At 41.7% G+C, this 13,269-nt stretch overlaps 1 protein-coding gene across 3 annotated transcripts in view; it reads left to right on the forward strand.

The window, feature by feature from the left end:
* The window catches only part of iws1 (interacts with SUPT6H, CTD assembly factor 1), a 46,484-nt gene that overhangs the window by 26,947 nt on the left and 6,268 nt on the right, over nt 1-13,269 (forward strand). For 2 of the 3 annotated variants that reach the window (XM_078563572.1, XM_078563573.1), the window contains 7 exons: nt 629-741; nt 1,413-1,563; nt 5,305-5,387; nt 6,498-6,627; nt 8,048-8,165; nt 9,028-9,139; nt 11,917-11,988. In XM_078563572.1, coding sequence (XP_078419698.1) covers nt 629-741; nt 1,413-1,563; nt 5,305-5,387; nt 6,498-6,627; nt 8,048-8,165; nt 9,028-9,139; nt 11,917-11,988 — 779 coding nt within the window. The remainder of the gene's footprint in view (nt 1-628; nt 742-1,412; nt 1,564-5,304; nt 5,388-6,497; nt 6,628-8,047; nt 8,166-9,027; nt 9,140-11,916; nt 11,989-13,269) is intronic. The other variant, XM_078563574.1, reaches the window with a different exon arrangement.

Consider the following 13,269-nt stretch of genomic DNA (forward strand, 5'->3'; position numbering starts at 1 on the left):
GAAGTGCTTGATGGACGGTGTAAAGGAGCTTTTATTTGGCAACAAAGTCTTGCCCAGGGAGTTTTGATGCTGACGTTAACTGTGAAATTCTTTGCATATGTCATCCCTTGTCAATTAAAACAAAGCAAAAAAAACCTGTAGATTTGAACCCTTCAGACTGTCTTGTCTTACTGTGTTCTGGAGTGTATTGGAGCACCATACTTAACTCATTTTTTTCTTTCTAGTCTTCTTCATTAGATCTGCTGCTAAATATGTTTTTTAGTATCCAGCATGAGACTTGCAGCCCTGAGAAAATCAAGTGTTGGTGTAGTCAATGTGCAGGGTTGCAATCTACTACAAGAGATGTTTCCCTAATGGATTTTTAAGAGCCAGGATATGAATTATATCTTTATCTTTGGTCTTCCAACTTGTTGCTGTAGGACTGCAAAGCGAGCAGCTAGACTACTTTAAAAGCATCATGGCTCCTCACTGTAACACTCTTGGTGTGCCAGGCCTGTAGTGTAAAGTGCGTTTATTGGAAAGGTGCTACAGAAAGAGGTTGATTAGAGCATGTTCCTTCCAGCTGTTTTCTTTCAGGCTCCGTCCTACAGGTGTTGTCCATCTCTCTAAACTGTATCTTCCCTCTCAGGGCTTTAACCAAGAGGACCTGGATGGTGAAAAGGCTGCTCTCGAGACAGAGAGGAAGAAAATGGTTGCTGAAGAGTCTGACTCGGACAATGAGGTTCGAGGGAAAGGGCGAGAGTAAGTAAAAGCTTTGGCTCAAAGTTAAAGTTCATACATCATGACAAGGGTCAGCTTCTTGTGCTGTGGTTGCTGGGATGTGATTGTTGAAACTTACCTGAATGACAGTTTGTATTCTCGTGTTTTTGAGTTCACTGTTGTGTTTTAAAATCTCTTTGCTGGTAGAAAGTGCTTGATTGCATCCCAGTACCCCAAAAAATAAAACTTTGCTTTAGAAACCCCAGGGGAAGACCAGAGCACAGCCCTTCAGAAAGTAGTAAATCAACAGTCGGTTCAGTCCTTGTGATATTGGCAAATAGTGGAGAAGCCCAGTCTGTGACTTTCACTATTGCACATTCCGCAATGAGCATGCCCACCTGGTAGAGAATTACAGCTTCACCATTGTCTTGGAAACATGATACATAGCCAGTTATGTTACAGTCCACTATCCGTTAGAAAGGTCCATGTGGTTAGGGTGGGTATAAGACTCTACATTGATTGAGTGAGGTGGTGTGTGTGCCCCCTCCCCCTCAAACACCACCACCTCGTGCCTCCCCCCCCCCTATATTTTAACCAATTCTATCTAAATAAGGATTTATGTTGCTGGATACAAATGAGGAAATTCCAGCCGGCCTCCGCAGCACTAACAGGAAGAAAATCCCTTCGTATTCATGAGTTTCTTTCTATCGCAGCTCCGATTTTGTGTCTGACTTTGAGATGATGCTGCAGAAGAAGAAAGATCAAAACCGGAAGCGGCGACGAAATCGGGATGGCGGCACTTTTATTAGTGACGCGGATGATGTAGTTAGTGCCATGATCACCAAAATGAATGAAGCTGCAGAGGTAAGTAATAGCAGTGCTTCAGCATTTACTGATAGTGGGGCAAAACAGTGCTAGGGGAATCGGTCAAAGGGCCTTTGGGAAAACACATTCAGGTTGGGAGTGTGCAGTGTCAGAGCCAAAAGTTTGGAGGTAAGTCCAATGTGGTTGGGTGCTAACTGGAGTCCGACAATAACCCTGCACTCTGAAGGTTTTGGCTGAGTAAGGCGAGTAAGGGAATGGGGATTGGGAATAGTTATATATGTATATACAGCAAAATCTGTAAATTAGGGGAACCTTATTAGGCGACTTAGAATTATAGAATCTCACAGAAGGAGGCCATTCAGTGCATCTTTTTCTGTGCCAGTTCTTAGAAAGAACTGTCCAAGGGGAGGTGGTGGCACAGTGGTAATGTCACTAGACTAGTAATCCAAAGGCCCAGGCTAATGTTCTGGGGTACAAAGGTTCAAATCCACATTGGCAGCTGGTGAAGTTAGAATTCCATTATAATCTGGAATCGAAAGCTAGTCTCAGTCATGGTGACCATGAAACCATTGTCGATTGTTGTAAAAACCCATCTGGTTCACTGATGTCCTTTAGGGAAGGAACTCTGCCATCCTTACCTGATCTTACCTACATGTGACTCCAGACCCACAACAATATGGTTGACTCTTAATTGCCTTCTGAAATGGCCTAGCAAGCCACTCAGTTCAAGAGTAATTAGTGATGTGCAACAAATGCTGGCCTTGCTAGTGAGGCCCACAACCTGCGAAAGGATGGAAAAAAAAATCCAACATGCTGACTTTTCTCCCATAACCCTGCAAATTAGTCCTCTTCAAGTACATGTCCAATTACCTTTGATATTTCACATGGAATCTGCTTCCATCACCCTTTTAGGTAGTGCATTCTAGGTCTTAAAACCATTCCACTCACTTGCCAGAGGAAACAGTTACTTCCAATTTACTCTATCAAAATCCCTCATAATTTTCAATATCTCTACTTGGTCTCTCACAATCTTCTCTGCTCTAAGAAAAATTTTGGTTTCTCTAATCTCTTCACATCTCTTCGCCTTTTATTCCTGGTGTCATCCTAGTAAACCTCCTCTGTACCCTCTCCAAGACCTTGACATCCTCCGTTAAATGTGGTGCCCAAAGTTGTACACTACTGTAGCTGAGAACCAGTTACTCATAAAGGTTTAGCATGACTTCCTTGTTACTGCTTTTGATGGATCTATTTACAAAGTTAACAACCCTATATGCTTTCTTAATCACCTTATCAACTTGTCCTGCCACATTCAAAGATTTGTGAATAAGCATCCCCAGGTCCCTCTGCTTTTGCATCCCTGCCTCCCCTGTCCATCAGAATAATACCATTTCAATTTTAACTGCATCTCCATGTTGTTCCTCTCAAAGGGCATAATTTCACACTTTTCTGCATTAAATTAAATCCAGCAAGTGTCTGCCCATTTCAGCAGTCTGATTATATCCTCCTGAAGCCTATTATATCTCCTCACTATTTATTATATTGCCAAGTTTGTATTATGCTTGAACTTTAAACCCAAGTTCAGGTCATTTATTTCAAAAACAAAGCAATGTTCCAAACTCCAGCTCCTGGTGGAATCCTGTTGCATATTTCTCCTCAGTCAGTCCTGCATCAGGTCCTTTTTTCACAGCCGTCTTTATTTGCAAAATGGTTATCGTATGTGCAGTTAACCAGATGAGTCAAATATTCTAGGATTGGCCTGATCTCCTACTGTGTTCCTATTCTTTTGCCTCCAACTTGGATTGTATCTAATTCTGGAGCCCTGCCAGTGTGTTTGGAATTTATTCTATTTTCTATTTGCTGGATTTCTCTGTTCATTGCCTTTCCAGAGTCTTTTTCCACTAAGGAATCCAAAGGTCTGCAACATTGGCAGCCTATACAGGGTGAAGTAGCTGCAGTAGGGCTGGAGTGCCTGAGAGATTGGAGCCAAATTGGATGGGGATTAGTCAGGCAGACCTATGTATGGGACCCGACTCTGTGGACTACAGCTGCTAATGTTTGAAACACTGGGCTGGATAGAGGGCTAATGGCAGTGCATCATGACCTGATGTATTGGCGAAGTGAGATGTAGGATTGTTCAGTGCAGTTCCAGGCAATTGTCAATAAGGAGTCCTTTACCTGGCATCTAGAATAGCAGAGAAACTTCACTCCTTGGGATAGAACTATACAGATATTTAATCCCAGGGATTTGGTTTCTCTGCTATGGTACCGAGTGAAGGCTACCCGATTCCACAGAAGCCACTGGTTTCACCTGCAGCCACCTCATGCAAACCTGTGTCTCAATATTTAGTTTTGATCAAACTTGGTGAATTGGAGGCTCTCCGTAGTTTGTAATTTGCAAGTGACCATCGTTGCATGGTGCTGCTTTGTATCAATATTACAATGCAAATTATTTGGGACTGTTAGTAAGCATTTGTTTTGTAGGAGTGTCCATTTCTACAGTTTCAATATAAACAAATGGCAAATACTATTTTGCATAAAGATTAACTGAGATGGCTTCTATGAATATTAAACTTATGGCATGTTGCATGCAGGCTGTGAGCCATCTTGGAAAGTAACTGGGATAATGCACTAACATGTAATGCCAATTTGAAGAATTAATTGTTCGGCTGACAGACCAACTAGCTATATTATAATCATACGCAAGGAGTTTTCTCTATGGGGCTTTTTTCTATTAGATAAAATGAAGTGTTGGCAGCCGATACAAGTCCCTTAGGGCAAGTAAATGAGTAAACTGGAACTGGCTGTGGACTCAAGATTTCCAAAGATCAATACAAAGACAGTATCACAAGCAGACCAGTTGCAAGCAGCAGCCAGATTATCCAGGACTACAAAGAGCAGATAAGATTAAGGGGAGGGTTATATTTGTAAGGAACTCCATAGAAAAATGGATTGATAGCATCTTCTGCAGAAATGACTGAGTCCCAAGTGATGGATTGGTTCCATGGTACTAGCTTCTGGGCTCAAGTAACCGACAGGTACATTGAAGGAAAGGAATTCCAGGATAATAATCTCAGAATAACATCCTCCACATGCTGAACCTATTAGAGAGAAACATATTGGACTGATTGATGCGTGGCTCAATGCATGGTACAGGTGGAAGAGGTTCAGATGCTTGGCCCATTGTTACCATTTCTCAGGGTGTGGGAGACTGTTTTATTGGAATTCAAAATTTAATGAAGGAAGCACAATCAGCATAGCTGATAGGTTAAGTAAAACGGTTGGGAAAGATTTCATCTAGAGAAGCTACAGGATGTGAGAGTAATAGAATATACACAGAAGAAATAGAATTGGGAGAACAAAAGAACCAAGCAGTAGAAAGACAGGAAAGACAAGAGACGCAAAGATGAAACATGGGTAGAATATAGTGCAAAATATAATGTTTGAGACTTTCTTTAATTCTGGAGCAAGAAAATAGTACAGGGTGACACTAGGTGATTTGTAGTGGCATTGGAGAAGTAATGTGTGAAGGAAATGAAGCGATGGAGTTAGTAAATGTTTTGTAATTATTTTTGCCATTAAAGGGGTGGTATGGGGAAGACAGATGCCTGGAGTGAGAGTGAGCAGACTGGATACCCTGAGAATACGTATTCATTTGGCAAGCTGAAGATCAGTGGACATCTGGTTTTGACCATCTCAAGACTCTGGTACTCCAGGAGGTGTCTGCAGTGAAGTAAATCCCCGCATTCTTATTAATGGCCTTTTCTGTTCTCTTTCCTGCAGGAGGATAGACAGCTCAATGGCCAGAAGAAGCCAGCCTTGAAGAAGCTGACTCTTCTCCCCACAGTAGTGATGCATTTGAAAAAGTAAGACAAGATTTACCTCTGCTCCTTTAGTTTTCGGTATAACATAGAGCTGAGTTTTCATCAGTAAGCTCTGTATTAGTGGTGCATCCACTGATATCAGATCCGAGCCATACAGATAGTGGGGAGGGGGTGTGGAGGCTGTAGCTTTGATGTCCTTTCCAGTTAAATAGTCTACAGGTGCTCACTGACCTCACACATCAAAAAAGGTAACTTGGATTGGGGAATCAGAGGGCAACTGAAGCCCACGGAGCTGGACTCGATCAAGAGTTAGCATTTTCAGGAGAGAAAAAGTCTTGCAAGATTGCAAACCTAACAGACCAATAATTTTGGGATAAAGTGATTCTCATTAGTGACTTACCACTGTCAGTGCTTGATATTGAGGCGATCCAGCAAAAAACATTCAAAGTAAAAATTATTCCAATCACTGCTGATTGGAATTAATATTTTGAGTACTTTTTCTATATTCCTTTTGTGAGGCTCGCCATGTCCCTCAGGTGCTGAATCAGTCTATAGTTTGTGTACATACAGCGTTTAACTTGAATTATTGGTGTGAAACAGAATTTATTTTTTCAAGACTCTTTTTTAAAAAAAAGAATGGTTCCCAGAATTTGGCCGATACTGATAAGATAGCATTTATTGCCAGTCTTTATTTGCCGTGTAGAGGTGATGGTGGGTCTTCTTCTAAGACCACCGCAGTTCTTGTAATGATGATGCTGCATTGGATAAGGAATTTCAGATAGTGACAGTTTTCATATTACTTTGTACTGCTGTCAGTTATTAGGTTATAGAAAAGGCGGGGGGGGGAGAAAGGCAAAAACTTAGACTTGTACAAAGGTGCTAGGTGGTGTGTGACAAAAAAAACTGCTGGAGTTATCTGTTATATAGGAAAAGAGGGAGCCGTTAAAACAGCAACAGGTTTAATGTAACATGAGTGAAGAAAAACCCTCAAGCTATTACCTAGATTACCAGTACAACCTAAAATAACTTGTGTAACCCTTTGAAGGGTTACCCTTTGTAACCCTTTCTTGAGCAGAAATCTTTGAGAATGATCATAATTAAATCGTCTTGTTTCTGCTTCCTGGTGATGCTCTTCACTATCAACTTCTGCAGACAGGATTTAAAGGACACATTTATTGACAGTGGGGTCATGTCTGCTATTAAGGAATGGCTCACCCCATTGCCTGACAAGAGTCTACCACATCTGAAGATCCGTGAGGAGCTTCTGAAGATACTGCAGGAGGTAAGAGAGAGTACACAGCATATTAACAGCCTGTTATTGTCAATATCTGTTACCTGCCTCAAATCCATGTTTATAAAATTATTTCTATGTAACCTTTCTTCTCCCTGTTCCCATCCACTTCTTAGTGTACATTTCCTCCCATTCTTCAATAGCAATACTGGTAATTGCCTGTTGATATCTTAGTATGATAGCATTTCTCATAGATAACTTCCCTTCAAACTCAAGATTTTTTAAATTTGTGCATGGGAGGTGGGGACTGCTGGTAAGATCAATATTTATTGCTCATCCCTTGAGAATGCAATGGTGAGCCGCTGCCTTGAACAGCTGCAATCCGTATGCTCTAGGCATAACCACAGTGCTGTTAGGAAGGGAGTTTGAGGATTTTGACCCAGCGACAATAAAGGAACATCAATATACTTTCAATCAGGATGCCGTGAGACTTGGAGAGGAATTTAGAGATGGTGTTGTTCCCATGCCCCTGCTGCCCTTGTTTTTCTAGGTGGTAGAGTTCATGGGTTTGGGAGGTGCTATTGAAGAACTCTTGGCGAGCTGCTGCAGTGCACCTTGTAGATGGTACACACTGCAGCCATGGTGCTCGATTGTGGAGGAGGTGAATGTTTAAGGTGCTGGGTGGGTTGCCAGCCAAATAAGCTGTTTTGTCCTGCACAGTATCTTGCCTGGATAAGTCATGTTGGAGCTACACTCATCCGGGCAAGTGGGAAGTATTTCATCATGCTCCTGACTTCCATCTCTGAGATAGTGGAAAGTTGTTGGGGAGGCAGGAGGTGAATTATTCACCATAGAATACCCACCCTATGGCCTGTTCTTGTAACCACAGTATTTATGTGCTAGTCCAGTTAAGTTTAAGAAAGGTGAGAGAGGAAAACCATGGAATTATAGACATGTTAAGGCCAGCATGTATTATTCATCCCTAATTGCCCTTGAAAAGTTGCAGAGCTTGCTAGGCCATTTCAGGGGGCAGTAAAAAGTCAACCAGATTGCTGTGGGTCCAGATTTAGATATAGGCCAGACCGGATAAGAATTCCTTTTCTAAAGGAAATTAATGAACCAGATGGAGTTTTACAGCTGTCCAATAATTTCATGCTCACCGCTATTGATATTAGTTTTTATTCCATATTTTATGTAATTAATTGCATATAAATTCCTCCTCTACCATGATGGGATTTGAGCTCATGTTTCAGATCGGTAATCCAGGTCTCTGGATTACTAGTCCAATAACATAACTACTTTGCACTCCTCCTTTTTGCTCTCGTCAATCCTCCACATATAAGCAGTTCCTATTTCAGCTGGAACCCTCTGTTGATGGCTTTCTTATCCACTCTTGCCGAGTAGTTAGCTATGTTGCCACACTAACTTTCTTTAGGATCTTCAAATGTGATTGACTGATGTGTTGTTACAGTTGCCCAGTGTGAGCCAGGAGACTCTGAAGCATAGTGGGATTGGACGTTGTGTGATGTACTTGTATAAACATCCCAAGGAGAACAGAAGCAACAAGGAACTGGCTGGAAAACTTATCAGTACGTTCATCTTTACTGAATCTGTACTTCCCTCTGAGTTTTATTCCCTTTATTTTCCCATTTAGCTTTTCATGGGGTACATTTCCACAGGTGCCCTTTATCCAGGTTCACTGTGAACTTAGCTTACATTATTCAATTGAGGAACCATTACATCAGAGTTTAATCCTGTCCCCATGAGATGTCCACACACTGTACAGAAAGAATCCAGACAAATAGACACACGCACGTGTGCACACACACAATCATGCAAGACCTTGTGCTTGTGCACAAACATTGTCTTTACATAGATTGAAGTGACAGAATTTCCATTTTGGATCCCTAGAGTGGAAAAGATGTATTGGGATTGTGTCTAGTTTCTGAAACAGAAGGGGTGCAATAATACCGTTGCCACGAATGCTGACTCTAGTGCTGGAGCTCATGTATCACTTGCAGGAAGGACTGTTCTGAGTTGGGCCACCCCTAAAACTGTCCACTTTCAGCTGCAGCATAGTGCACAACCACAGTCAGTTCCCACTCTTACGCCGCCGTGCAAGGGGTCATCTTCTGTGGAACATTAGAACAGAGGCTGGAAGAGCCTTCACTGCACATTGTCCAGCTGGCATCACTGGAAAAGAATCAAGAGCAAAGTCCTGGTTCATTTTGTCCACCTAAAACAGTAACTCAAGGACACTGTAACCAATTGTGGACAAATTGGTTTCACCCCCTGACCTGGGCAGATTGGAGGAGGGAGGCAGGCATGGTTAGTTTTCTTAATATACAAAATTGTGAGTGTACCAAGGCGAACCCTATTGAAAGATGGGATGAAGCCTTAATTTGCTGGTTTTCTGTTTGATATTATAGTGTACATTATTTTTTTACCTAGATGAGTGGTCAAGACCAATCTTTGGCCTGACGTCAAATTACAAAGGTATGACCCGGGAGGAACGAGAGCAGAGAGACATTGACCAGATGCCAATGCGGCGACGCCTGAGCAGGTACTTAACAGCAGAAGCTCAGTGTTAAACATGTAGTATTAGAGATGTGTTCAAAGAGTAGACCGTACCCCTCTCAACCCCTATCTTGTAATTTCTTTGTGAAGAGTTGAAGAACAATTGAACCAAAACTTTAAAGGGCAATTGTTACACTGGAGAAATTGGCCACTGTTGGTGAAGGTTACAGAGAGGGAGAGGTTAAAAGTCCATGTGTGAACAATGTCTTTCCTGCAGATGAAACATCTCTCACTACCTTCCAGACTGATCCCGAGCTCTTGCCCTGCAGTCTGGACTAATGTATATACATAAAGTGATTGATGAATTCACCCGATTCAAGGGGACAGGGGCATCACCTGAAGTACAAATAAAAGGACAGTTGAAAGTGTTACGGTCTACATTTGTGATATTTTGGTTTCCAAAAACAGTTTTTCTTGGTATGTATTAAATGATCTACAGTTCATTCAAATGTTGGTCGGTATCACTTTCAGGTGGTGTATATTACACATTGATGGGTGACTTCATTTCACTTCTGTGTTCTGCATTCTGATGCACTGATCGCATTGCAGCAGGAGGGTTTGGTCTGTTAGGGAACACATGCAAACTGATTTTTACTGGGTGCAGTTGGTGTATTGGGATCTAAACTTGGTTCTTGTTTATAGTGCACAGTGATGAAGTGTAACTTAGTCCTATCGTTGATTTTGATTGTCAAAGATCAGTTCATTGCTGATTATTCAGCTATGTTGGGTACTTATATATTTCATATCTACTTCCTTTAATAGCATTTAGAAGTTCAGTTTAAATTAATATCCAGTTACATTTATAATGCAGCTAACACCAAGTTGGAGACTTCATGGGCAAACCCAATGGAGCTTTCAGTTGCACCCTTCTCTGGAACCCTCCAGAGGAGCAGGCTGGAACTGGGTTGCAAGGATTTGCTGTGATACTGCTAACTGACTGGTTATTCGTGTTTAAAGGTTGTAAATGTACTAACCACTGAATTCCAGATAGAGAGCCCATCTCAGACTGAGCTGGGTTTACACTGTGGTAAATTATTTTTAGTTGTTGGCATGTTAGGTCTTAAGCTGCTTCTCACTCGTTCACGATCCACATAGAAATGTGAAATGCTGCCATCTCCTGGAGGAAAGTTATCCTCACCGGCTGGTCCAATGGCCTTTCCTATTCTGTGTAACAGCTTCATTCTGCGACAGCCCAATCATCAGCTGCTCTTTTCTCACAGAGAAAGATTTCATTGGCTTTGCCTGCTAGTTAGTAAATATAAGTCTCTGCCTTCAGTCAATGGATGTTTAGAAAGGGAAAACTTTTTTTTAAGGCTATAAAGCTTGAGCACTATCATGTACTGAAGCCATAGAAGTTAACAGCTGAAGGAGGTCATTTGGTTCCAACTAATTGCTAGACCAATTCAAAACTAATCCCATTGCCTTGCTCCCCCTCTCTATATTCCTTTGCACCAAATATTTAAAGGATGGTAATGACTTATTGTAATTCTTTAGAGGATCCTATGGTTAAATGAATCAGGTAGATTGTTCAAAACCTATCTTGGCATGGGTTCCGTCCATATCGGAAGATGGGTCCCTGTCTGTCTTTGTTTTCTTTCTGGTCTGGTTGGCTTGGAACCCTACCACGCTGAATCAGTTTTTTCCTAGGATGTTCCAGTGTTATCTCCCTGAACTGCAAAGCAGAGGTTAGAATGAGGTTGTTACTCAGAATTAAAGATCGCTCTGTCATTAACATGACAAATTTCATAAAGTCCGTGTGTTACCTGGCAATGACTTCTCCGGTGAAGTGGCATTGCCTTGCATTATTTACCTCACTCCCCAATGGAGGCACAGTGCCTTGGATATCCCTCCTCCTCAACGCCAGCAACCCAGTTAATATGTGGAGGTTGAATGTCTTTCAAAGTATGGAGAAAGCTTTAGGCTTTACCCACTATGTGTAACCCAATGTTTCCTGGCATGACACTAAACCTGAGGAAAGTTCTACTGCAGGGAGATGCAACACTTCGCTCGATTTTACCTTGGTAGGTAAAAATCACTGCTGAGGTTAAGTTTCCAGTTGAAATGCTGGCACTTGGGTGATTAGTCTGATTGCTTTATTTCTTTTCTGGTGCATATTCACATGCTTACTTGCAAACAGCTTTTTGGATTTATTGTCAGGCTTGCCTGTATTAAATATCCACTGTTGAGTTTAAAACATCTTCACAGGTTAAAGGAAGTTTACTGCACAGGGATATTGGTGTTGGGAAAGTGTGAACAGGGAAGGAACAGTTATTTATCCATACCACTGGGAAATGTGTGATCATTTGTGCCTCCACTAATCATGTAGATTTAAATTTAAAAACAAAAGTTTTTAACATTTTTTTCTGGGAGGGAGACCACCAATTGGGTTGTTAAAATGGGATGAGCAGCTCTCATTCTCATCCAGATAAAAGAGATCAGAAGAGCCCAGTAGTCCCACAGAAATACTTGTATGAGTGGAGTACAGAATCCAGAATGTACACACATCATTCCCACACCTTTTATTTCACCAACCGTTGCTCTTTCTTTTAATTTTATTGAGTTCCTGTCACATTGTGCACTCTGTTTCTATCACCTGAGTTTGTGTTTCGGGTTAGTTTTTCTCCACTCTGCTTTACATTATCTTCATCACTCTATATGAACAGCCATGTTGCGGAGTGCCCATAACACCTACAATCTGTTCCTTATCCCCAACATGGCTGTCCACATCTGCTACCCTAAACTCTGCTTCATTCGTTTATAAAGAGACCCTAGGGACGAAGACAGCGATGATAATGCAGCTGATGTCATCTCTTCAGATCAAGGACGCTACTACAGGTTTTCAATTCAATGATTTTTTTGTTTCATGTTATAATTTATGGGTTCATTACTTATCTATAAAGATTATTCAAAATTTCCTAATAACTTACCAAATACTTGAGCTGCCCTGTACAGCTGTTCCCTTCTGCCTGTGGTTGAATCTGTGGGGGGAAAATACTCTCTTGGATTGCTCCTAACTCAGCTTCATTGAACCTAGCTAAACACGCAACCCAAATTCCTTCACTGAAAATAGGCTGGCTACAGGCCACTCGGAAATCAAGCTGACTGCAGGTTCCACTAAAACCGGGCTGGCTTCAGGCTACTCTGAAACTGGGGTGGCTACAGGCCATTCTGAAATGGGGCTGCTGAAGGTTGTTCTGAAACACACCAAGGCCTGAAATTGGTCTGGCCATAAAAATACTTCCTTGACTGTGGATTTACTAACAAGATGCTCATTGCTTGTTTGAGGATACCTTATCAGTTCCAACATTTTGTTCCAAGGTTAGGTTATTGGTAAAGCCCTATAGTGGAACAGCGTGCTATTGGTTTGGGGTACCAGGTTGTAATTTGAAAAGGAGCCATACCTTATGATTTTTACAATGATAAAGCACATGTCTGTTACTCACTGTTCAACTTCACCCAGTGGCTTTAAATAGAAAATTGATGGGGTCGACCTTGAGCCCTTTATAAAGTCTAATATGAGAATAGAACAGGGCACATGTGTGTCCTTTACTGTGTTGTTGAGGAACAAAGGAAAGGTTATGGTTGGTCAGGAGACTGAACTCCAGTAATGGTGAAGTTATTTTCTCCTATCTCTTCACATTTACCACACATAATTCACCACCAGGTTGGGTGGGCAGCCAGCTTAGCCCAGGTTTCTGAATGAAGATTGAGCAGCCTTCTAACATTTTCTCATGGCTGCTTGGCTCAGTAGGTAACACACTCTTGACCGTGATTTAGAAGGTAATCCATTCAAGCCACGTAACCTAGACTGATACTTCAGTAAAGAGAGGGTTCTGCATTTTCAAAGAGCAATAAGAACCTAAGAAATAGGGGCTGGAGTAGGCCATTTGGCTCTTCGAACCTGCTGCACCATTCAGTATGATCATGGCTGATCATCTATCTCAACTCGACCTTCCTGCACTAATCGACTTCTGTGTTGAATGTACTTAACAACTGAGCATCCATTGCTCTCTCGGGTAGAGATTTGCAAAGATTTGCAACTTTTTGAGTGAAGAAATTTCTCCTTATCTCTGTCTTAAATGGCCGATCCCTTATTCTGAGACTGTGATCCCATGA

This window comes from Cetorhinus maximus, chromosome 19, assembly GCF_964194155.1.
Source record: "Cetorhinus maximus chromosome 19, sCetMax3.hap1.1, whole genome shotgun sequence".
NCBI classification, from domain to species: domain Eukaryota; kingdom Metazoa; phylum Chordata; class Chondrichthyes; order Lamniformes; family Cetorhinidae; genus Cetorhinus; species Cetorhinus maximus.